The sequence below is a fragment of the Calliphora vicina genome, chromosome 2 (assembly GCF_958450345.1).
Source record: "Calliphora vicina chromosome 2, idCalVici1.1, whole genome shotgun sequence".
Lineage (NCBI taxonomy): Eukaryota > Metazoa > Arthropoda > Insecta > Diptera > Calliphoridae > Calliphora > Calliphora vicina.
Window position 1 is genome coordinate 86,227,388 of NC_088781.1, and position 27,317 is coordinate 86,254,704.

General features: G+C 30.3%; 2 protein-coding genes across 3 annotated transcripts in view; one reads left to right on the forward strand and one right to left on the reverse strand.

Moving 5' to 3' along the window:
- The window catches only part of neb (nebbish), a 252,883-nt gene that overhangs the window by 185,182 nt on the left and 40,384 nt on the right, over nucleotides 1-27,317 (reverse strand). The gene's annotated exons all lie outside the window — the stretch shown is intronic.
- fok (fledgling of Klp38B) lies at nucleotides 116-26,923 on the forward strand. Of its 2 annotated transcripts, XM_065500463.1 has the most exons (3): nucleotides 116-356; nucleotides 414-616; nucleotides 26,370-26,923. In XM_065500463.1, the coding sequence occupies exons 2-3, from the start codon at nucleotides 463-465 to the stop codon at nucleotides 26,519-26,521; spliced, it is 306 nt and encodes a 101-aa protein (XP_065356535.1). In that variant the 5' UTR covers nucleotides 116-356; nucleotides 414-462; the 3' UTR covers nucleotides 26,522-26,923. The 2 variants fall into 2 exon arrangements, with proteins under 2 accessions (XP_065356535.1, XP_065356534.1); XM_065500462.1 differs by having other exon boundaries at nucleotides 116-616.

Below are 27,317 nucleotides of genomic sequence, written 5' to 3' on the forward strand. Positions count from 1 at the left end.
TATACTACGAATATACATATAACACATAACAGAAAATATAAAAATAAACAAATAAAAGAAGTCACGTATAAATACAATATATATATTGTATTAGTTACATTTAAGACATCGTTTAACAAAGAGTGAATTTATTTTATTTTCGACATTTATGCAGCATCTGCTACTGATTACAAACACAATCGAAATATTTTAATAACATAAATGCTGTTGTAGCGTATAAACAAAAGACGACTTGTTGCATTTTGATTCGATTTATTTTTAAACGCAAATGTAAATGACCTAAAAAATATTTGCATTAAACATATGCGTTCGGATACGAACATTCTACATAGTATGAAATACATTTATGTATGTATGTAAGTAGACAAAGCACAAATATTCTTATAGCTGCCATAAACTTCAGTATAAAACAGTCTTCATCATTTTGCAAAACTCTCCTTTTGAAAATAAATACCAACAATTATGGATGTTTGGGGAGTATTTGTTGGCGACTCCACAATAACTTCTGGCGGTGTAATGCGTACAACATATTATCGAGATTATGAACAGTTTCCTTACGGTACTCTGGAACAAAATTCTATGGCAAACTCAAAAGATCCATACAGTAAAGTCCAAGGTAATCAACTTCTATTCAAGAAAAAGTCTAAGTAGCTGTTTTGAATTACATACATATTTTGAAATACAATATTAAATAGTATAACCTTGTTAAAAGTAAATTTGTATGTTTGTATCTAATCATAAATTTCATAATGAATATAAAAACAAATAATTATTGACGGCGACATATTACTAAATCTTATAACGACCTACAGTTTCAAGTTTTAAATGCGCTTTAGTTTAAAATTATTTATACATATGTATGTTTGTAAATACATGTACGTATATATATGGAAATGATAAGATAGAATATAATCTTATCTACTTATTGTTAGTAACTATTTGTTATATATACATTAGAGTGACAATCAGTTGTATGAAAAAATTTTTTTGTTAAAATTTTGAAGAGTGCCGGGTGGAATATTGTGGCACTAGTCCTAAAAGTTAAGTGCTGAAAATTTGAGCCAAATCGGTCAACGATTTCTGGACGCGCATCGAGGTCAAAGTTCAGATATATGCAAAATTTTACTATTTATATGGAATAAATAGGTGAAACTCGTTAAAGTTCTGCATTGTTTTCTAGAAATGTATAGATTTATTTATATTATTGAATATTATATTAAATTTTTTTTTTGGAATTTAACCCTGCATCTCCTTTGGGTTAAAATGACCCAAAAACTGTATTATCGCCAAAATTCGGAAAAAATGCAAATTTTTCAGATATTTTAAAAATTTTGCTATTGAATGCAAAATAATATAAATGTGTACGTAATTATCGTTGTAATGAGATATAAATGACAAAATTTGGTTCAAAAATGTTAAAGTTATTACAAATTCGCCAGACCATTAACGTGTTTCAGGCCACTTGAACAAAAAATTTAGGAAAAAAATTAACATATTTCGAGAAAAATTAAAATAAAAGCTAATTTTTATTTAAAATATATCCGTATTTACTTGTGTATGAGTTTTTGTCTTCGCAGGATACCGTTAACCTATTCGCAGGTATGGCCAAAAAAAATATTTTTTTTAACGGCTGTTTCAAATCTCCATTTTCAAATTTTTAAAAATTTTATTAAACAAATTTCAGAATTTTTTGATCATCACATTGGGATTTATTGAGATCAAAATAGGGACTAAAAATATGAAAAAATTATGTCAATACCTCTTACAGTTTTTCCGTACCTGCGATTTAAATTTTGCGATTTTCAAGAAAAACTAATTTTTTGTCCATATTTAGGCGAATGAGCCCAATTTCCTTAATGTTATAAATTTTAAGTAAAACCTATTCATAATATTATAGTCCTTGTAATTTTAAATATGGTCTGAAAGTTTTACTAAAATCGGAAAACGATAACCTTAAATCGTGAAGGTCAAAGGTCAAATTTTTCAATATTTGGAAAAGTGCTCTTAACGGATTAAATCCATTTTTGCACTGTTGTTGTAAATGCTAGACCCCAATGTATATTTTGCTCAAGTTTCATTAAAATCGGCCCAAAAATATATAACATTTCGCTATCTTTTCTTTAGAAATTCCAAATATTGAAAAATTTGACCTTTGACCTTCACGATTTAAGGTTATCATTTTCCGATTTTAGTAAAACTTTCAGACCATATTTAAAATTACAAGGACTATATGATGTAAGAGATGTTTTGAGTTGACGATGAAATCTTTCTATAATTCCATTAGATTGTGGATGATAGGCAGAGGTGTGAATTTTTTGTATACCAAGTAAATCTACTAAATTCGAAAATAAACTAGATGTAAATTGTGACCCACGATCTACTGTAATTTTTAATGGAATGCCAAAACGAGATATATAATTATGAATAAAAGTTCTAACAATTACATCAGATATAATATTTTGTAATGGATAAACTTCTGGCCATCTCGTTGTTCTATCGATACACTTTAAAATATATTTGTAACCTCTTGAAACTGGCAAGGGTCCAACAATATCCATATGGATATGTTCAAATCTACATTTTGGAATTGGAATTTCAACATTAGGCGATTTAGTGTACTTATTTATTTTGGATTTTTGACATTCGATGCATTCAGAAACCCATAAATTTATATCTTTATTCATAGATGACCAAAAATATCTACTTTGAATAATTTTTCTAGAAGCGCGGCTGCCTGGATGTGCCAGTGAATGAAGTTTTCCAAAGATAGTTTGCCTCATTACTATAATATTAAAATTATAGTTAGGAATTTGAATTTCTTTAATATTGTATTTTAACCTAAATTGATCATCTATTAAACCACATGAAATTTCACATTCTTGTTCTTTTTTTAATACATTAAAATTGATTTCACTTTGAGTCAAAGCATCTATTTCCGGCAATCTTGATAAAGTGTCAGCAACAACATTATCTCTACCGCTAATATATCTAATATCATTAGTAAACTGAGCTATGTATTCCATATGTCTTGTTTGTCGAGGTGATCTATCTGTCTTCGAATTAAGATCAGTAAAAATTGTAAAAGAATGTCCTTCCAGAAAATATCTAAAATGTTTAACTGAGAGGTAAAGTTACATGGGGGAATACACTTATGAGCATTTGAGCCAATTTTAAAAGGGTACCAAAATTTTTCAAACTTTTGACGTGATCTAGTTCTTGATTTCCTTCGGTAGTTGTGATAACTCATATTTCTTTGTCTGGATGATCTAAGCTCTGAAACTTCTAAGCTCAATTTATCTAAATTTTTACAAATTTGAGATGTAATAGTTAAAAATTGCTGAATTATATCTTGATTATTACAATTGGAAATAATTTGAAATATTTGATTCTTACTCAAAACATCCCAAATTTTATCAGCATGCTTGATTTTGTCATCTAAATTTTCTAAATTCGAAGATGTTAAATGGACTAGTAGTTCCTGTGGAAGTTTGCGTAACCAAAGTTTATAAAGAAGATCATTTCCTATTAATGATTAACTGATCTGGCAATATTAGACATATCTCTATAAAATTCTGAAGGTCTACGATCACCAATCTGTTTATCGGAAAATAATTGTTCAAGTCTCTTTTCTTCACTAAGGGAAAATCGTTCGCATAAGGTATTTTTAAGAAACTCATATTTATTTAAAGTAGGTAGCTTTTGTAAAACGTCTAATATCTTAATGATAACTTCCTGTGGAAGTGCTACAATAACATGTTGATACTTTGTGGTATCATCTGTTATTTGTTTTATATTGAATTGTATTTCAGTCTGAATGAACCATGCTTGTGGGCAAGAAATCCAAAAAGGTGGTAATTTAACATTGTCGTTAACAATTGGATAATTAAACACTTGGTTATTCATATTGGAGTTTTCCATAACTGTTAAATGGTTGTTTGGAGAACTACAAGATAATGGAAATATTTGAATCGTTCGTAGTAGTAGGTTGTTCAACGTCTAGTGATATATTATTTCGGGTAGAAGATCTAGTTAGAACCATAATTTATAAAACTGACGAGATTGTAGTTAACAAATTGATAAAACATGAATGTATTTAGATGTTTAACTTATTTAAATACTTAATACTAGTAAATGTGTGTTAATGTAATATTTACGGTTTAAATTAATAAAAAATTATGTTGATAGATACAGGATATGGTTGAAATTTGAGTTTTCACCTCAGGTTACTTGATATTAAAACCAGCTTTTTAATAATATTGTTGAGAGTTACAGATGCAGTTCAATTCTTGATATTTATTTTGATTTGATGTTAAATATATTTATCCTTTTGTCATATAATGATCAGGACGAATGAAAATATGGATTATATCCGTTTTCATATTTCAAGAAAAAAATTTCTTATTTTGACGATGTATTTTTGATTAAATTTGTTTCCAATTTATTTATAAGATTGTTTTTAAGATAAGCTATATTATATAATGTGCAATTAAATAATTCGTTAGGCAGGATCGCCAATAGATATAGGTACAATTATTTTATATTTTTTCCCCCGTATTCATAAAAAATCAATTTTAAGCTTTAAAATACAATTTAGTTAAAACACATTTTAGGCCTAAAATAGCTTTGTTATAAATTCGTATTCATAATCAGCATTTTAAGTAAACAGTATTTTAATATTTTTTTAAATTCTGTGATGGTAACACTATAACTTGAATGTGCCACTTCAATCATAGTGCAGCAAAACAACGAATATTAAATAATAAAATACTCGTAATATTTTATTTTTCAGTAAATAAAATCTGAAATTACAGATTAAACTTGTTGTTAAACTTACACAATCAGCGAATAAAAACCGTTCCTATTTATATTAAGCCTAAATGTATTAATATACAAACATTGTTATATATTTTTTTTCAATTATTGTTAAAAGTATACGAATGACGAATATTCTGTGATTAAATAAACATCACTATTTTATAATTTGTTTTATTAATTTATTTTTATTGTCATTTTGTTAAATTGTAACAGAATCTAATGATTTTCTATGAGAAAACTCTTAATTTTAATGCAGGAGTGAGTATATTAGATTGTGTGGACCTTCCTCCACGATGTTTACACATTTAATTATGTACTACATTCCGTTACAGGTTAATGTTAAATTACAAAAATGTCTATAAAACTAACTTGTGAACCTCATGTAGCTCACTGCCGGAGGAATATCTAACAAAATCATATATTATTATAATGGTAATTATTCCCCAGCGGAGTTAAAGTTACGTTTGGCAATTGCAATATTATCGTCTATTATTGCAAATTTAGAAACATTTATCTTTAAAATTCCTTTTTTTAAGATAAAATGTAAAAATAATACCTTAGAATAGGTTTAAAATAGGGTCGAAGCAATTTTAAAATTCGTTTATTTAAAACAACATTTGAAATAGGTATTTTAAGCTAAAATACGTTTATAAATACAATTTTAAGGAATTTTGCTTAAAAATGCCTTAAAATGCTGTTTAAAATGTTTATGAATATGGCCGTTTATATTTAAATATGAAGTTTATTGATCAAGAAAAATATTTATAATGAAAAGTAAATCAACAATCACAAAAATTATTTTTATGTATATTAACAGAGTTGTAAAAAGTTTAAGAAATAAGTTAAGTTCCTACAATTGGTTATCACTAGGGGGCGGGTATTCATGCATTTATTATTGGAAAATATGCTTCAAAAAAGTCAAAATATGACCTAAAAATTTAAAAAATATGCACTTATATTTTCGTGCAGAAACAAAAAATAATTAACTATTGATCGCGTAATGTCCAAAAAATACACAAAAGTATTCCCAGCTGTTAGGAATTTTTAAATTAAACCAGGAATTACATAGTTAAAGCTTTAAATTTATAATTGTTCTTCTGAGAAAACGATTAGATAGATTAGAGCATCTATCTTGAGACTTGACTTTTAAAATCGTCAATATGTATTTTTCTTGTGCTGTAAAGTAGCATACAACCTTAATTTTCATCTCCTAATAAACCAGCAGTTATCAAGTAGTAAATATATCGCTTAGAAACAGTGAATATCATTAATGTCTGATAAGTTGGCTAACTCCATTTGACACGTATCTGCTATTTGTATTTCAGAGAGAAGTTAATTGGTTACTTTATACTTCCCATGTAATCCAGCGTAAAGCCAATTGATACTTAAGTGTCTCTAAGTAATCGATAGTTTAGTCACTTTAAACGGTAATTGTGTAGTGCATTTGTCTCTAAGAAATCCAAAAGTGTTAATTGACCCTCTGCTTAGAACATGCACGTGTTAAAATAACTAGTCACGTAGTCAGCTACAACTGCTGGGAAATAACTGTCAGTAGCTGTAACTATGTATGTGAAGTTACAAAATCTTTCGATAACGAAATCTCATATAAATTGAAGTTGAATTGATTTTTTGATACATAAAAATAACTCTAAACTTTTTTGAAGCAACATTTTTTGAAATTATAATTTTCAATTGCTAATAAAGAAATGAAGAAGACTTAATGTCAGTTTCTCAAAGTCGAATCAAGTTAGACGATAACATTTAATGGTATTTCTATAACAAATTAATTTTGTCCAGACAATATCTTGCCCATTAAAGTCAAAAAATATTAAAAACTTGCATAATATACATATAAATAAGCATTTTGAATTTAAATATAACAGAATATGCATTATCAATAAAATATGCAAAAATATGCTTTAACAAATCGATGCCATTATACAGCAAAATGTCCGATTTGAATGGATAATTAGTCTACATTGTATTTGGACGTTAGAGAAAAAACATGCATTTGCATATAAATCCGCCCCCTAGTTATCACCATGACAATAATACCTATCAGGAAATTTAACCGCTTTATGTCGCTGAGTGTGATTCAAAAAAAGAAAATGGAAACATAAAGTTGTCCTATCCATTTTTTGCGAAATTATTAAAGGGATCAAACTATTCCATATTTAAACCTAGGAAAAAAATAATTCCTCACTATATACAATATTTTAACACACGTATCTTCCGTTTTTGCGACGTGTGTTATTAAACACTTGTGGAAGATCCAAACTCGATCGCCAGAATTCCACCACGTAATTGTTTACTCTGATGGTTGTTTCTACCAAAACCGCCATGTAATATTCTCTAATGCATTGTTGGCTTCTAGTATGGAAACTCAAATAACGATTGAACAAAATTTTTTAATAAGTGGACATACTCATCTGGAATGTGACTCAAGCCATTCCCTTATAGAAAGAAAATTTAAAAATAAGCTAATAAATTTGCCATCGCAATTTGTGCAATTAATAAAGGAGGCACGAAAAGTTCCAGCACCATTTGCACTACGACTATTTTCTAAATTTTGAAAACATGCCTAAACGATAATCTTCGATTCGGCCTGGTAAATCAAAGTCGGCGATTAAAGATATCCTTCCTGATTCACTTTATAAGGAGTAAATAGCAATCTCAAAAAAGACCACAGGATTTGAAAAGTTTTTACCTGCATATTGCCATCTTTTTTGATACCATGTTTTATAAGAAATATTTTTTTACATATGTATCATTTTCAACTCAGTTTAAAAAAGGCCTAACTTAAGCACCCCTATCGCGAATCAATATTTCACATAAAATATATTCCCTTTTCCCAAAAGGGCCTATATTAGATAATTTCATTAAAATAAAAATTTTAAATGAGAAATAAAATGTGTTGCCTCTTTTTATTAAAAATTGCGTTAAAACTTGTTTTATCTAAAATTTTATTAAGTTTTTTCCTTCTCATGTAAAGTAACAAACAATCGAGTTACGCCTTTTTTATATTAAGCCATATACAGCTGCGGTCAAAATAATAGCACCACGATATTCATATTAAAATATTACGTAAAAACTGTTAAATTAATTTTTGTTGTTTTTGTTGTTGTTGTTGTAACAGTTCGACGATTGTTCTTTCCTGAAATTATAAGAGTGAATATTTTAATTATTTGTGTTGATGTCAGTAGGTGGTAGTGGGAGCTGGAGAAACTGCGCCACCTCAGTTGGTCTTAACCACAGGTCTATGGGGCGCAAATTTGTAGACCTGGTGGGACAATTAAATAAATGCATTGTATCGTGAGGACTTTGATGACAGGCGGGGCAACGGTTTAAAGTGCCAGGAACGATACGTTCTCGGTAGCAGTTGAGGAAACTGCACCAACCGGCTCTTAATTGTGCTAATATAGTTCTTGTATGCCTTGGTAATTGTCTCTCATAATCCGATATCGCAGGGGGGTGTTCATTTAGGACTCTGTTGCATCAGTAACCGCCGTTTGATGCAACAATTTCCGAGCACTTGCAATAGACAATCTGTCGACGTCCGATGGTATAACGTCTTGGATGTCGCTGCGAAAGTGTCGAAAGTCCATCCGGATGTGTCGGGGAAGAGGATCCTGCATCAGAATCTGATGGTTGGGGTGACTCGGCAGATGGCATGCCAACAGGAACTGTCTAGTCAACAACACATTATGTTGTCTGACCGACAGTAACCTGGTGTCCTCATGTAGATGATCCACATTCGTCATCTTGACACAACCGGTTGCGATCCGGAGAGCATTATTTTGGGCCGCTTGTAAACCTCGCCATTGGGTGTCACTGAGGAATGAGGTCCATACTGGGGCAGCATAGTTGAGAAGAGAGCGACCAATTGCTTTGTATGTCGCTACAATCGTCTCTTTGTTCATGCCCCAAGAGGTGCCAGCTAGAGCTTTAAGGACCTTGTTCCTATTTTTAACCTTTTGGTTGATGTAGGTTGCGTGCCTTGAAAAGTGAAGGAGGCTGTCGAAGACTACCCCTAAAATTTTCGGGTTTTGAACCGTGGGGATAGTTCGACCTTCGACTGAGATGTTGAGCGCCGTCCTTACTTCTTTAGTCCAAGAGGTGAAAAGGGACACCGAGGATTTCGGAGCAGATAACCTGAGTTTGCGTTCCTGAAAAAAGTCTGTTATGGTGGCCAGGTATCGGGTGATTTTGGCACTTATGTCGTCGATGTTGACACCTGATGAAATTATAGTGCAATCATCTGCATACGACACCATAGAGACATTTGGGGGGGGGGTTCAGGTAGCTTGGCAAGATATATGTTGAAGAGCATCGGTGATAGTACTCCTCCTTGTGGCACGCCCATCTTTATCTTGCGGTATTTTGATTTCTGGCCTCTGAACTCGACAAACGCATGTCTTCCACATAGATAGTTGGCTATCCAGCATTTGACATCATTTGGGAGTGTGGAGTTCACGATGTCATTAATCAGCATCGAGTGATCGACCGTATCGAATGCCTTGGATAAATCCAGTGCATTCGACGACGTTGACACGGTCGTTGCTGATTGAGGCCATTGGCGATCTGGGAGGTTATCTGAGTTAGAGCCGTTGTTGTGCTATGCGCTTCCCTGAATCCATGTTGATGTGTGGCGAGCGGGAAATGCTCTTTCAGGGTGGGTAATAGTAGGGATTCTAAAATCTTTGCTATTGGTGACAATAAGGAGATGGGGCTAGCTGATTTTTCCGGTTTTAGAATTGGGATAACTCGAGCCACTTTCCAGATTTCTGGAATCACCAAATGGTGAATCGAGAGATTCAGAAGGTGGGTGAGATATTCCAGACCTACTTTACCGAGCTTCTTTAGCATTATCATTGAGATACCATCCGGACCTAGAGCTTTAGAAGGTTTCGATTTGGAGATAATGAACTCGACTTCACGGAAGGTGAAGGAGCATGGCTGAGGATCTCGAATAAGATTCTTAGTTCTCCGAACTATAGTCCTTTTGGTCCGGTTCTGCGTGGCGGGGTGTTCTATAACTTGCCTGCAGAATTGTGTTGCGCATTTCTTGGCATCTGTATGTTGCAAGTTATTAAACGCAATAGCAGCGAGGTTTTGATTTCGATTATTGTTTCCAGATAGACTTTCGATAGTAGACCATAGCGATTTAGAGTCTGTTGAGCAATGATTCAGGTGGTCCAACCATTTGTTGCGGCGATGTTCGTCGACGATAAAGTCAATTTCAGCCGTCAACTGCTCAATTTGCTCATTAGCTGGATTGCTAGCACGCAGGAGATCGCGTTCTTGAGCCAATCGTGCTGCCTGTGATGGAAAATTTGGTCTAATATTCGGTATTCTTCCTGCGGGGATAAAGCGCCTTACCGCCTGAAGGACTATCTTTCTAAAGATTGCTTCACCCCTTCTGGCACATGTGGGGGGCGGCAAGTGACGTAGTGTATCGTCTATGTAGTTCGTAAAGCTGTGCCAGTCGGCTTTGTTGTAGTTAACGAACGTGCGCTTATCTGGCTCCACAAAGTCGCTAGACTTCTCTACTATGATCAAGATAGGGATGTGATCGGAGTTTAATGCCGTTTGGGCTTGCCAGGTGGTATGGGCAAGAAGCGACATGCAGACGATGGAAATGTCTGGGGAGCTTGAACATCGAGCAGTTATTCTCGTAGAGAGGTCTTCGTTAATTGCAGCGAAGTCCGAGTCGTCTATCTGGTCTGATAATGAAATACCGCATGGATCGTTTGGTAGCTGGGAGTACCAACTCTCGTGGTGAGCATTGAAATCACCAAGTATTATTCTGTTATCTCCTTGCAAAAGGTGTGCTATTCTGGGATGATAACTAGTCCTATTGACAATTTCTAACTCAATATCTCCAGTTTTTATTGAGATGCTCATTACTTCCAGATAGGGGTCAGGAGAGGGGGTGGCACTGTCAATGTATAATTGACGCTTCGCTTTATGATAAAAGCAAGGCCACCGCCATGATCACGATCCCTGTCTTTCCGAATGAGGTTGTAATCACTGGAAGCCGAGAGTCTACAATCCCTGGTTAGCTTCGTTTCTTGAATGGCGGCAATGAGGATGTTATTAACATGCATAAAATTGGTGATTTCCACGACCTTATTTCTAAGACCATTACAGTTTAACTGCATGATCTTAAACGATACTTGGGAATCCCCGAAATGCAAAGACCGCCGGGTATGGTGCGGATGGGGTGGTATATTTAATATACTTGGCAGTTGAGGTGGAGTTCTTGCCGTGGTTTGTTGTTGTAGTAGAGGCAGATGTTGGGGTGTCTGCACAACACTGTGCGGGGTGAATTGCACAGGTGTGGCTGGGGTGGCAACTGTCGCCGGGGGTATGTTTATGCAACAGGGAGCTAAAAAGCTATTACCCCAGTCCTTGTGCGAGCGTAATCCAGAGCATCTTCTCATATGGCACCAATTTTTATAACCGTTGCACTGAATTGATGTTATGTTACTTCTAATTACGTCCTGACTGACAGAACATGTCCATTGATTTGAACAGGGTCTGCTGTGTCCGGGGGTTGGGGATTGGACAAAGTTTTGTCCGGGGGGTGGAGTTTGGACACGGGATTGTGGGATCGTAATTATGGGGGTAGTGCTGGGGTTTTGAGGCTGCGTACTACAACAAGATCCTACGAAGCTGGAGTTCCAGTCGCGGTGACTGCTGAGTCCTGAGCACCTTTTCAGGTGACACCAGTTCAGTGTTGCCAATTCATGGTGAGCAAAAAGGGCTAAATACTTAGAAAAAAAGGGCTAAAAAGTGGCTAATAAAGGGCTAACATTTTTAATTAAAAAAATACATACATTTGACACAAAAAACAACTTACAATGTTACATTTGACTATGCCGAATAGACAAACAAAAATGTATGAATATAACACACGTTCAAATGAGAAAATAAGAATATTTATTCCTGTATGTTGATCCTTAACTTTCAAATAACGTAATATGGGGCCACACGTATATCATATGCCGATGTTTTTATCACCTCGTATTTATCACCTGGCCTGCAAAATGCTCCTAGGAAATTTTTTTTATATGAAAGACAAATTTAAATTAAATATTTATGTTTACATATTTTGGCTACCTTAGTTTTGATATGTTTACTAACTAATGGCAAAATTTATGTTTTTGCCAATGAAAATCAATTCTGTCCGGATTACTTTCCTTTGTGATAACTTCGATGGAGAATATTTTGATAAGTGAATATATGGCAAATATGCCTCTCATGTAATGCAGAAAAAATATATTCTAAAAATTATACACGTCGCCGGACAGAATTGATTTTCATTGGCAAAAACATAAATTTTGCCATTAGTTAGTAAACATATCAAAACTAAGGTAGCCAAAATATGTAAACATAAATATTTAATTTAAATTTGGAAAAAAGTTAATTTTTTATATTTGATCAGATATGTATAAATGATCATAGCTAAGTTATTATCGATAATGAACTGAATTTTTCTTTCTAAATTGATTGGATTGTAGTCTTTGAAAACGGTATACTACATGGCATGTGTTATAAAATTTTTGTTAAAGTACTATATTTACATCAAATTTTAATTTTAGAGGAACCTAACCTTCAAAAGGATCAAAAAATACATCGCCCAGATAAAGTTAAAAGTATTCTCTTTAACCCTATATATGATTTTATAAACGCCCGGACCCGCGAGTAAAACATTAACATATTTATTAACAATTTTTATTCAAATAACGTCCATTTTCTCTATATTGGTTATGGCATTTTTTTAATGTATGGAAGGTTCAAACAATTAAATTGTTTACTGGTTCAACATTTTTAGTTAATTTTTGTCATAATATCCCTGCAAATTTTTTTGAACTGATTTTACTAATTTTCAACAGCAAACATTTCAGATCATTAGAGTAAATATATAATTTTCATTAGAGTAAATATATATGGCTAAATGAAAATAAAAAAGGCTAAAAAAAAGGCTAAAGGCTAAATTAATATTTTTTTGGCTAAACAAGATTGAAAAGGGCTAAATTTAGCCCAAAAAGGGCTAAATTGGCAACACTGCACCAGTTATTACAAACGGTGCATTGTACTGAGGTGGTGTTACGCATTATGCGTTGTTGACATACTGAACAGAGCCAAATACTGGGACCTGGATTCTGCTCAACGCCGGCTATAATTAAAAGGATTTTGAGCAAAATTGCCGACATATTTTGCTCACCTGGGGAAAAAACTTTCGGTTTGTACAGCTGTCGCTGAGTTGACAATCTTTGGCCGAATATGATTCGGGTCGTTCCGGAACGGAGATCCAATTGTCGTGGGAACGTGTTGTTTTTCTATTAGTTTATGCTTAATTCAATAAACTTTCAAACATTAAAAATAATTTTGAAAAGAAGCAAATTTTAAAGAAAAACATCATAATATATAACTACCTACGAAATTCATCAGTCAAAAAAATAGCACCAAGATAGAAATCGATTAAAATAAACCAAAATTGACCAGGACAATATTTAATTTAGTAACAATTATTATGGTTTGTAACGTTCTTAACACGTTATTATTAAAAGTAAAATATTGCTGCCTTTTGTTTTCGTATTTTTTGGGAAAAAAGAGACCGACCACCTCCTACCCATAAAGATTCTAAAATTTTTAAAATTTTGTATTCAACTTGTATGCCAAATATATTTTTTCATTCCCCAAAATAAATTCTTAAATATTTTTGGTTTCCTTTTACCCTTTTTGTGACTCTTGGCCATCTAGTTTTAATAAAATTATGTTTGGGGATATCGCATCCTGTGCCACGACATTGACCTTTTAGCTTGAAACCCAAATTTATATCAATTTATCATTCCATAGATCATTCCTAGGGTCATAATTTCTTTGATTTATATTTGAGTATGATTTTATCAAGCATTTGATCATATAATATTGAATTATTTATTCCACATATTCAATATATTCTTCGAATGTTATAGTAGAAAAACCACGATCAAATTATAATTTTAAAATCTGTGTGTTTTTAAGAAAAGATGAATATATTATCATAAATTTTAGTTGAAATTGGATTCGGAGGACATTCTATAGAAATCTGATATCAAACAATATAATTTGTTTAATTATTTGACCAAGAAGTTTTTTGGTACTTGAATGTTGAAAAATTGTAATGTGGCTTTGGAAATTTTACCTTTAATAGAGGATGTTATATTGTTATTGATACAACTTTTCTAGGATTTAAATAATTTAAATTTTGTTCTTGTAATGGTCAGCGAATAACTGCAACACTAGTCGCCACTTTTGACCACCGTGCAGAACATAAATGCCTGATTTTCGAAACGGTGGGCCAAGAGTGTTATGATTAAAAGCGATAAGCGGTTTCGCTACCTGAAATATATATTTTTATTTCAAATCAATGTTTTTTAAAACCATTTCTAAATATCTATAAATAGTTTTTTTTCTGAATTAAGCTAATTGTATGTTCAGAAATCATAATTTTCTGAAACTAGAGCTCACATACACCACTTTTTTTGTTACTAAAAAAATTTGAAAAGTAAAATTAATTTTTTTGTTTCAAATTTTATTCATTTCGATATAAATTAATTCGAATTATAATATTATGGCGATTTTTTAAATCGAAAACATAAATATTCTATATTTTTTCGACAATTTCTTAAGATGGTGCTATTATTATGACTGCACAAAATCTGGGTATTTTTCAAAAATTTTTCTTAAAGAAAACTTTACTCATAGAAGAAATAGAGATTAATTAACGATATAGAGATTAATTAACGATAAATATTTAATTAAAATTACTATGAAAATAAAAATATTTTCCATGTTGATTGCTTTAAGGTTCTGTGGTGCTATTATTTCGACCGGCACTGTATGTATATTAGGGATATAACTATTGACAATTTTTGCAAATATGCAAATTGTGTTCTTCAATATCTAAATATCTCTCCACTGGCCTTAGCTCCAGGCAGTTTGTAGGATTGGCCTCTCCTGGTACAAATATCACATTATTGTTCTTTTACCACTCAAGACCTTGATTACCATAGTGACAGATACCAAATCAGGCCAAAAATAAGTGGACACATTAAGAAGTCTTATGAATGGAAGCATCCTCTTTTGTGAACATCCCTTGATGTAAATTTCGGTATTTATAGAGCCCTTTGTAACAAATGTTTGGCTTCTACCAAGAACTTTTTCGGAAAATTTTCTGCTTTTGGGGCCTAAACTTTTCCACAACATTCCGTCGAGCATCAGCAACATAAAAATATTGATCCATTAAGCAGCAGGTATATTTTTTTATATAAAATTTGACTTAAATGTCCGTGCTCTGTATTTGGCCTCTAAATTTTTAGCAGAGTTCCTGTCAGGAACTTTTTGAGCCTTGTATGTTTTTAAACCTGAAATGGCTTTAACTTTTCGTACCAAATAATCCGAGTACTGAGCTAACCGGGCTGCTTTCCTACCAGATGTGTTGGGAGATCTTTTGAAAATGCTTTCCATTTATAGGCTTTAGAAACTTCATGTGGACCATTTCTTCTACCTGAACCAGGTTTTCTATCAACGAACAATCTCCCGATACTGTTTATTGGCATTGGAATCAGTTTGACGGCAGACCTTTGATTGTTTCGCCAACATTTTGTAGGACCAAGTTGGGTTTTGTTGAAAATATTTAATAATTTTAGTACGCACTTTTTTCTCGTCACTCATTTTAATCAGATTAAGAACAAATGAACATAAATGACATTAAATATAATAACTGACATGCTTCACAAAGGTAACTTGATCAAAAAGCAAAAAAATCAAATAAAATAAAAAAAATGGGTTAAAAGATTTTATGAAAAACGTGTGTTAAGAATTTTTCAATCTCAATCCTTATATTTTTTAGGCACATTAAATACATTTACTGATGAAAGGGAACCAAAAGTTTTAAGTTTTTACCTTAAAATATTTTTTAAATAAATTTATGATATAAATTAAAAATTATTTTTAATTTTAAAACGAATTTATTTACATATATAAATCACAAATTTTTTTTTATTTTTTTATATAGTTTTTATGTAAAATTTTTAAAGGATTTAATTTGGAAATTATAATTTTTTTTTTAATAATGTAAAAAAGATAATTTCTTTCGTTACTGTGAGAATTTTATAAGCCAAAAGTTTTATAAAAATGTGGGGTTAATATAAAAGTGAAATTTATATGTCTGAAATAGATTTATTGAAGGATTTCTAGTTTTAAATGTACAATTAATAACTAAAATTTTGTTTTTTATGTTCTTATATTCCCTTAAATGCTAATTTTAAATTGGATACAGAAAACAGATAATAAAAAATTATACATGAGTTAATTTTAAAAATTAAAAATATAACTAATACACATAGAAAACAGATTCGTTGTCACAACCGAATTTGTCGCCAATCGAATTTTGTCGGTTGCATGTACTATCGCATAGTTCGGTTGTAGTTGCTGAATATATTGATAGTCACAACTGCAAAAAAAAAACTTATTCGGTTGGAATATATACAAATTTAATATATATTTATAAGGCTAGTCCAAGTAAAAAAAATATAATTTTTTTAATTATGCATGTTTTATTAACGTTTAGTAGCTGAAATAATTGTTAATAAATTTACATTTCTAAACATATGAACACGTAAAGATAATTTATATAATCAAAAAAGCCGCTTTTATCAGAATTTAAAAATTTGTCAGCCAAACATGGATTTTACTGCAGCTTTCCAGAATCGATAGTCAGCAAAACGACCTTCTACAATGGACTTATGATCTTGTAAAGTAATGTGTCGTCAACAGGTCTCGGAAAACAACAGAAAAGGTTATGGTTATATTTCAAGAAGGTATTAGAATTACAGCATGACTATAGTTTCTTGATCTAGGCAAATGAAACAACGAAATACAATAAATGCTCATTTCTCTTAACAATTTTTGTTTGCTTATACGTTTCTCACGTGGTTCAAATTTTGTAGATTTTCTGAGGAGAATTTATAAAACATTTTAATCAATGATTTTCAAGGAATATCTTACAATTTACCTTTATTCCGTACATTCGTCATCAGGGAGTAAGTCACTTCATTGACTGCTTCATTAAGATTTCCATCTTCGTTTGTCACCAATCTACTATAAAGACCATATAATTCTCTAATCTTTCCACTCCATTGCAACGACAAGAACGACCAATACACCGAATAATATCAGAAATGCAAATGAAAGGTTGTGAAGAATTTAATGAAGGTATTTAATAAAAATTCAGACTGGCCCAAGTTTCTTGGAATAAGCAGTATATTTGTTGGCCATTTTCCATTCTGTTTAAAGGATAAATAACTCTTGAAATACATAATGAAACAATGAACATACGAACACTTACCCATGATAATTCCAAAGAAGTCCTACTGCTTTCTAGAGTTAATTCACATTAATTTATTTTTGTATTCATTTAAATCTTTATGTAAACTATTTCCGATTTAAATAACTTTTATTTTAATTAATATTTATTTATTTTTGAAAAAAGTCAAACAAAATTTAAATTTTTGGGTTTACGTATTCTTTTGTCGGTTGTGAATATAGAATTCTTGAATTTATTAATTACTAAAACTGAAAATATAGTTAAAGTTCTACTTATTTGAATTTAGTTAGGTTGTATATGCCGATTTCGTTGAATTTATTTTAACCAAATACAAATTGATTACAATAACTAATGTTGCTATTGTAGCAACCACAATTCCGTTATAGCTATGTTTTACAGCTATAAATAAGGAAAATCGGTTGAATTTATGAATTTTTAGTAATGATAATAATATTTTGGTTACTTTTATAAAATTTTCGTATTAGCAACCGTTTTCCAACCAATTTGTTTTCTGTGTGTAGAAAAGGAAGTGATAAGGTTTTTGTCCAAATAAATATTCTAAATACTCGCATAAATTTCAAATCAAAATTCTCCTAGTCCTGAAAAGTAATCAAACATTTTGAAATTAATTTTTTGACTAAATAAAGCTTAATTTTTCTCAAAGATTTTAAAATAAATTTAGTATAGATAAGCAATGTCTTTTAAAATTACTAATAATAAAATAAAAAATCTATAAAAACGTGATATTTTTTAACAAAATTCTAAGTTTATCATTAAATTAAAAAAATGTCACATTGAGCTTTTAAAATATCTTCACAAATTATAATAAGTATATTTACTTGAATACATCTCCCATATAATTGTTGCTCGTCCGCTCAAAATCGATTTTGTATAAATAGTAAATTTTCAGTAACATTTTATTCATTTGTATAAAAATTATAATAAAATTAATTTATTCTAATTATTTTTTCTATTATTCATTGAAAACATAAAAGTCTATAAAAATTTCAAAAAATTTTTATGAGTAGATGAAAAAAAAATAGTTTTCTTAAAATTGTGATGTATATTTGTTAAACAAAAACCAGTAAGCCACAAAGCCCCAAGAATTTAAGCACTTGAACATTCTGTTGGAACTTGACTTGAATGCAAATGTAATAATGTTTAAAACTTGAAAAATATTTGAAAAAATAAAAAACATATGACTTGAATTTATGTTTCCTCTTTACTGGAGAATGCTATTGAAATAAAGTGTTATACAACTGTAATTCAATTGCTTGGCTAAAATTCAACTCTTGAATTACACTTGCTTTCAACTTGAATTCCAGTAAAATGGTTATTGGGAATATTTAATCAACTAATAATATATGTATGTTTCAATCCATGACCAAATAATATATTTTTTTGTAAACCTTTGTTATATTTAAATATGTATTATGAATTAAAATCAAGTCATACTATTTATGTTAAAACTTTGTGTATCAATTAGGGTATTCATTCGACTAATAAACGTTCGATTAATCGAATAATTTCTTACGAATAATTATTCGAACAATTTAAAAATGGCCATTTTCGAATAACGAATAATTCGAACAATTTTATGTAGAATAATCGAATAAAACGAATAAATGTTCATATATATTTAAATTTATTAAATTGCTTAAAATTTTTCATAATTTCAAATTTAAATAAGTATTGTTTCTGAATATTGTATTGTTTCTGAAATTCGACAAATAGCTAAAGACAAAGGGACTTTCGATCACTGTAGATGAGTGTTCCGATAGCTCCTTCTATAAATATATAAATATTACTGCAAGAAGTTACAATTCTAAAAACAAATCTTTAAACATTTTTCGATATAATTGAAAATAAAAGATAAGGAATAAAATATTTGTTATTTAGCTGGCGAAATATTGGAAGAATCGCAATTAATAATCAAAATATTACCTTAGATTAAAGTGGAGTTGAATGTGATGGAGAATGTGATTTTGAAACGGTCATCGAAAGTGATATTCAGGATGACATTTATAATGCTTACATTGAAATAGATGAAGGCCATGATCGTAAAATATATGTATATAAGTGATGTTATTAACCGCGTACGTAAGTGTTGCAAAATATTTAATAAATCGAATGATAAACACAAATATTGCAACGGCAACGTTGATAGAGCTTGATGTATAATTCAATTTGTTATAAATATTTTAGAAATAGTGAATAATTAATTTACTAAAGAATTAGTTACTCAATTTAAAATCCGAATTAATGAACGACATAAAAAAGTTATAGTTATATATAAAAGAGTAACGTTAAAAAATAAGCTGACAGGTGTTTCGTACTTTTTCGAAATTCGAAACATTTAGCGGAGAAAACAGGTAAAAACTGTATTTTGGTACCTTTTTACCCTATGTATATTTTAAACCAATAAACATAGAAACAAAATTTAAATCGTATTCTTTTCTTTTCAAAAAATAAAAAATATAAGTTTGGTACTTTTTGGAAATTCGAACCCTTAAGGGATAAAAATTGTGTTTATTTTTGGTACTTTTTCATAAAATATGTTTTTCTATAATTTGACATAGACATTTGAATATTTTACTATGAACTTCCACCACGATACAGAAAATTATTTTAATAATATTTTACCACCGCAATGGGGATAAAAAAAGGTACCAAAAAGGGGATAAAATCGGGAAAATACATTTTATTGCAAATTATTAAGCCGATTTTGATAGTTTTTTTAACATTGGTTCCTGGATTCATACAAAAATTAACTAACAGGTTGTTATTTGGAACTTGAGTGCCATGGTGTATTTTAGGCCAAATCCGGGTAAACAGTTTGGTACTTTTTTAAAACATATTTATTATTGGGCACATTAACACAGATTTTAATCGATTGAGACATGTCTGTAGCATGTCAAACTTGAGGGGTGTTCAAGGAGAAAAAGGGAAATTGGTACTTTTCTCCTAATGGTACCTTTTTAATATTTTAAATTATTTCACTTATCGACATTAAAGTTAGCTGATATGTATCTGAGTGAAGTTAGTGTTAGAAATAAGGGATTATATTTAGGTACCAAAATGTGAGAACTGAACTATAGGTACTTTTTCATTCTTCTAATGGTACTTTTTGAATTTTATATTACAATGGACTTAGAAACATGAAATTAAGCATATATGGTCCTAAGTGAGTGAGAATTCTAGGGGGAAACTTGTTGGTACTTTTTCTTTATTCGAATGGTACTTTTTGTAATTTCTTCACCAATGTACCTAGAAACATGAAATAAAGCTTACATGGGCCCGAGTGGGTGGGAATCCACAAGTGGCTGCTTTTTGGTACTTTTTCAATATTTCAATATTTGAATTTTCTATTATAATGGATATGAAATTAAGCGCATATGGTCGTAATTGAGTGAAAATTCAAGCGGATACTTCATGGTACTTTTTTTATTATAACGGTACTTTTTTAATTTTCTATAATAATGGACTTAGAAACATGAAATTAAGCATATATGGTCCTAAGTGAGTGAGAATTCTAGGGGGAGACTTTTTGGTACTTTTTATTTATTCTAATGGTACTTTTTGTAATTTCTTCACCAATGAACCTATAAACCTGAAATAAAGGTTATATGGATCCGAGTGGGTGGGCAACTACAAGTGGGTGCTTTTTGGTACTTTTTCTATATTCTAATGGTACTTTTTGAATTTCCTATAATAATGGACCTAGTTTCCAAAAAATCGAAGAATTTCAAAGCCGCGGTTTCGGTTTTAAAAAATTTAAAACCGATCGGTTTCGGTTTTGTGATAATTTATTAAATATTAAGTATTATAGAAACAAAATTAGTTGATAATATAGGAAATGATATACAAATCTAAAATTCAAACTTGACGGGTTATGGTTTAGTGAATGCGAATTTAAAAGTGATAATCAATGGTACTATTTCCTTATTGCAATGGTACTTTTTGAATATTTTATAATAATAAACCTAAAAATTTAAAATTAGGCACACATGATTCTGAATGAATTTGAATTCACAAAAGGTGACTTTAGTGGTAACTTTCTTTTGCATTTTCTATAATAATGGACCCAGAAATATGAAATTAGACATTTACAATTAGATTCACAAAGGGAGACTTAAGTACTATTTCATACTTCTAATTGGGGTGACGTAGCTCACCGGGTCAGCTAGTAAGTTTATATTGCATTTGAATTCAGGATCATGTCCAACTAGCTCAAATTTTTTAAAGCATAACTCCAAAACGGAAACTATAGGGTTTGCTAGTCAATTGTTTTGTAGATTGTTCGGGAGTTAATCTGATTAGAATAATTCTGTTGAAAATTTAATAATGGACTTTGTTTTCGAAAGTTTTTAACATTATCAATACTTGAATTTTTAACTTTAACGTTATTTTTTGTTTTTCTTAAACAATAAAATATTAAAAAACCGACATCAAAACTTCATTCTTTACTTTTTTAAAAAAAAATTTAAATTATTCGAATAATTCGATTAATTTTAAACGTGTGATCGAATTATTCGAACAAGTTAAAATCTCTTATTCGAATTTTTCGTTTTATTCGAACAAGAGAAAAATCGAATAATTCGAATATCCTAGTATCAATGGGCTATGATAAGTCCAGGGACTAGTGCTATATCCAGCACGTGGTCAAAGCAAGACTCCTATCAAAAAATACTATAATATAGGATAGTATTAAAAACAAAAGTTATTTGTCTTACTACTTTGCTAGAGCTAAATTACAGCTCATAGTTTGTAAAGCAAAGTGTGTTCTTTTCTTAAAACTTCTTTGCTTATATACTAAAGAATTACTTAAATTGCATTTTAACCTAAAGTGGATAATGTAGCAGTTGGACAGAACATTGAACGCAAGAATCACATACAAACGACGATCAATACAACACACATCAATACAATTATTTACTGTTTTATCGCTTCTGTAATATGATATTATTTTTAATTGCTTTTCAATATTCTGTCGATATAATTGACACATGGTTTATGCTACAATAATCTGATAAATAATTACATGTTCCACAAAACAGGACCTAAATTCACTATTAGAATCATTATTCATAATATAAATCATCTTAGAAACTTTCAAATCAGCATGAAATAGAAGACAATAAAAGGCATAATTAACTAATTTTTCAACGAGCGCTATTTTTTCCAAGTTAAAACCGGTTAAACGGGATCTTCAATATCTTTTAAATTCTCTAAATGGAATGACATTAAATAACATTTTTTTAAAGAAATCTTTTTTCAAATATTGTACAAATTCATTAAACATTAAAATATTGGCATATTACTCAGTATTTATAAATTTATCCATTTTTTCCGGAAATCCTGGCCCATTTACGATTTAAATCGGACATGTTCTGTTATACCTTTCCTGTGTTCTTTAATTCTTGTTTTACAAGAGCCCAATACCTTTCCACAGGCCGATGTTCTGGACAATACCTTTCCACAGGCCGATGTTCGTGGTATAAAATTGACATTATTGTTTGAATACTACTCAAAGGCCTTTTTTCAATAGTGAAATATGAAAGCACGCCGTCTTTGTAGACACTCCGTAAAATATATTTCTGCGTTTATCGTGCCTGATGTCAGAAATTATTCGCTTCTTTTGCCATAACTGCAAATAGCTTGCCACACAAGAAACTTCTTAGGGCTTTTTGTTTGTCCATCAGCCACATAAAAACCTTGACCTAGAAGTTGTGAAAAGTCTGCCATCACACAATAAGTGTATTTTTTGTAAAATTTTACCTCAATCTTTTACTTTGTTTTTTTGCTTCAAAGTTCTTTACCGCATTGCGATCTGGGACTTTCTGAACCTTATAAGACTTCAATCTTTTGCAATTTTTTTGAAAGTCCATAGTGGATTCTTTTGAAAATTTTTAAATATTTGTTCAAATACTTTTTTTCGGTGCCCATTTTGACCGAAATAACAGTTGAAAATTGATGATTTAGCAAAGATAATATCTGACATATTTTTAAAAGTTAACTTTATTTAAAAAAAATAATAATTTACTGGACCAAGGATAATTTTTGGCTTTATTTTTATGGGTTGTCAATTAGTCGAGAATTATTATTATCGAATAAAAGTAAAGTAGAATCATACAGACCCATAAGCTTATTGTCTAATATATCAAAGCTATTTGTGAAGATACTTATGAACAAGTTGTACCCGATGTTAACTAAAAACAATTGTATTCCGAATCAACAAACCCATAGACTTGTAAATATTCACCCCTATCGCGAATCAATTTTTCACATGAAATATTTTCCCTTTTCCTTTTTTCGTTCATCAACTTTGTTCACGTGAAAAAATTCCCCTTGTTGTGAAATTTTTAGATGGAATTTTGTAAACAATAAACAGCTGTTACAAACAAAATCAACTATTGTGAATGTAAAGTTCATCGTGATATTCCCGATAGCAATTTTCCCTTCGAGGGAAATGAATATTTCATGGGAACAAAATTTCACATGTCGATAGGGGTGATTGTAAGAAAAGCGTTTGAGGAAAAGAAATATTGTTCCGCTCTCTTCATCGATATTTCTCAAGCATTTAATTGAGTCAGAATTTACCCGCCAACACACATAAGTTATTGGAAAACTATTTAACTACTGGTCGAACATTTAAGGTTAAATAAGATGGCTTTTTAAGCACTCCGCAACCCATTGAAGCTGGAGACCCCCAAGGCAGTATCCTGTTACCCTTTTTATATTTGATATATTCGTCTGATATGCAAACTAACAATCGCATTTATACATCTACATTTGCTGATAATACTGCTATTCTAAGCGTTCATGAATTAAAAAAATGGTTAATACAATCGAAAATTAAAGTCAACGAGCAAAAATGTACACACATAACATTTACATTGCGTAGAAAATCATGCCGCCATATTCTTATCAATAACCAAACAATAATTCAACAATCGCAAGTTAAATACCTCGGAATACATCTCGAACGTCGCTTTACATGGAAAAATCATATAGATGCAATGTTGACTCAAATGAAATTGAAATCAATTCAAATTAATTGGCTTATTGGGAGAAACTCTACGCTTAGTTTAGATTGTAAACTTCTACTTTATAACATGATCATAAAACCGATATGGTGTTATGGCATACAGTTATGCGGCACGGCCTCAGCGTCAAATGTAGAAAAGATCCAAAGACGCCAAAACAAGTTTCTAAGAATGATCACAGTTGCCCCCTCGTATATCAAAAACGCGAATATACACAAAGATCTAAAAGTGCCCATTGTAAAAACTGAAATCTAGAAAAATGTACAAAAATATTTAAAAAAAACTTGAAGTTCACCCAAACCCACTGACCCGCAACATATTGGATAACCGTGACCACACTCGATTAAGGAGGGACAAATCAGACCTAATCCAAAGACTAGAAGGAAGAATGTCAACTTAATCAAAACAAGCATGAATAAAATTTTTTTCGTCCGGCATAAAATTTTCTAGAAATTTGATACATATATTTTCTGAAACAAAAGTTTTATTAAAATCGGCCATGCCCTCCGCATACCGCCCATGCAATACAAATGGAATACATTTTTGTGCAAAAATTAAAAGGAGTGGTCGTAGAGCATTGAAATTTGGCACCGAGAATTATATGAACTAAATTAAGAAAAAAAAAATAAATTTTATCAAATTGATTTTTTCGCATAAAATTGTTTATATCCAAAAACAAAAGTCTAGAAATTTGGTACATTCATTTATTGAAACAAAAAAGGAACGCATGCCGAGTTTCAATAAAATAAACCCATACATAGATAAGAATTTTTTTATTATTTCGTTTATTATTCGACAAAAACTGTTAAGTTTCCATCCTGTTCCCAAAACTATTTTTTTAATAAAATTTCATTTTATTAAAAAAAACAGCTTGGGGAAAGTGGGGCTACATTTTTTTTCTCCATGGAATATCAAAAATAAAATAATTTTTAGAGACTTATAGATTTGGGCATATCTTCTTAACGGTTTATGGTATCCCCATAATTTTTTTTTATTGATGTAGAAATGTTATATTTTCCAAATATGTTAAAGGTAAAATGGTATTATTAGGAAAATTATACATATATAATCCACTGAATTGCGTAAAAATATAAGTAAATTTTTGCTTAAAACCCTTAGATGGACTTTACTTCAATTTTTTAAAAATAAAGTAAAATTTTTTAAAACTATAAGTGTACATTTCATATGTAAACATTTCTCTACAAAACTGCATCATTTGATTCTTGAAATTAAGTGTTTGAAAAATTGACTTTTTGACACCAAAATCCCTCTGTGCGGCACTGGCTGGAGTAATTATAATAATCCATCCAGTTATTAGATATAAGATTTGAACCACTTATTGTTAGTTCATTAAGAGCTAGTTTCTGGGTAAAGATAATCTACATTCCTTGTTTAAACCTAAATTAAACTAAAAATTGTGTTTCTCACTTATTGTTTATATGATATATAATCTAGGTTTAACTCAGCATCATTGCTGTTTTGTTTTGCAAGAGACTTGCGCAACTAAATTACCTAGTGTGAAAGGGGTCTTACATTTGCTTTTAAGAAGGTTATTTGCACAAAAATTGCAAGAAACAAAAATTCTGTTGTTAGGTTTTTGTTTTTTTTTTACGTTTTTAATACACACTCATACATACACAAGCACATGGCTGATAAATGAGAATTAAAAGATCTCACAAACAACAAGAGAACGAGAGCATTGTTACGCTCTTTGTTTGAGCTTCTTTGCCTTTTGTCTTCCCTCCCACATACGCATTCTATATTATTTATATTCTTTGGTTTAACTGACAAGTAAGAAACTAGCTCTAAGTAATAAAGATACAATAAATAAATGAAAAAAAGAAAAATTTCGAGTGATCGATTAATTTTTAAAATTGCCTCGATTATTCGAATGATTTAATAAAATATATTTAAGCCCCGAAAATGTTTATTAATTTGTTTGTTAGAGAGAGAAATGCCAATGAAATGTTTAGATCACGAGTTTTTCAAAATTCTATAAAAAATGGAGTTTATGTATATTTTGAAATAAAATCCATGGTCAAAAAATTAAGTTTTCACATAAATAACTCATTAATGATATAGTTTTATCATTGATTTTTTATGAAAAATTTAAATTTATTTACTTACAGAAAAATCTCAAAAAATACAGGCAGAAAAAACAAAGAAAAATGAATGTCCGTTCTGTAAAGAGCATAAAAAGCGCCCACTAATCAACTATCTAAGAAAGCGAGAATCACGAAAGCACCACGAAAGCATTTGTGAAGATGAAGAGAACTGTTAAATTAAACATGATAAATACATACATATGTATATATTATTCAATTTTTGTCATTTCACTCATATTACGTATAATTAAGTCATTGATTTGTTTTTAAAATATCATGAAAAATTTTGATATTTTATATTTCGTTAACATTTTATTTACTAAAACATTGATATTCATATAAGAGGATATACAATATATACTGTAATGTATAAAATTAATATTTTACAAATAACAATCTATTATTAATTTTTATAAAATTAAATTTTGGTTAAATGTTATATTACCTAAAATAGTATGTTAAGAATTTATTTAAATAAGAAAATCATTAAAAATCGAACACTGGTATTCATATCAGAAACCAAAAATGCAATTTAATATAAAGTTTAACAATAAAAAAGTACTTGTAATTTTTAAAAATCTATTGTGTTTAGCATCGAATTCGAAAATAACGGGTTCACTTTCATTTCAATCAGGGTTTAAAATTAGTTAAACGTTTTTTACATTTGACTACCGACTGCGCAATAAATATGAATCGTTTTCATATTAATGTGCACAAATACTGAAAATATACAAACTATAAACCAATGCCATATATGCACAAGCTTCATGCTAGAAATATTTGTCGCAGTTTTTCCAAAAATATTTTGCCTTACAAAATATTTTATGTTGCAGCTAGAAGACAAAATGAAAATTTTTCATTTTTAAAACATTTGCTGCCTAAATATATGTATATATTTGTTTAGCAGAAACAAATGAAATTGCTTGTGTATAATATACAAAAAATTTACTACAAAAACATCATACATGCAAA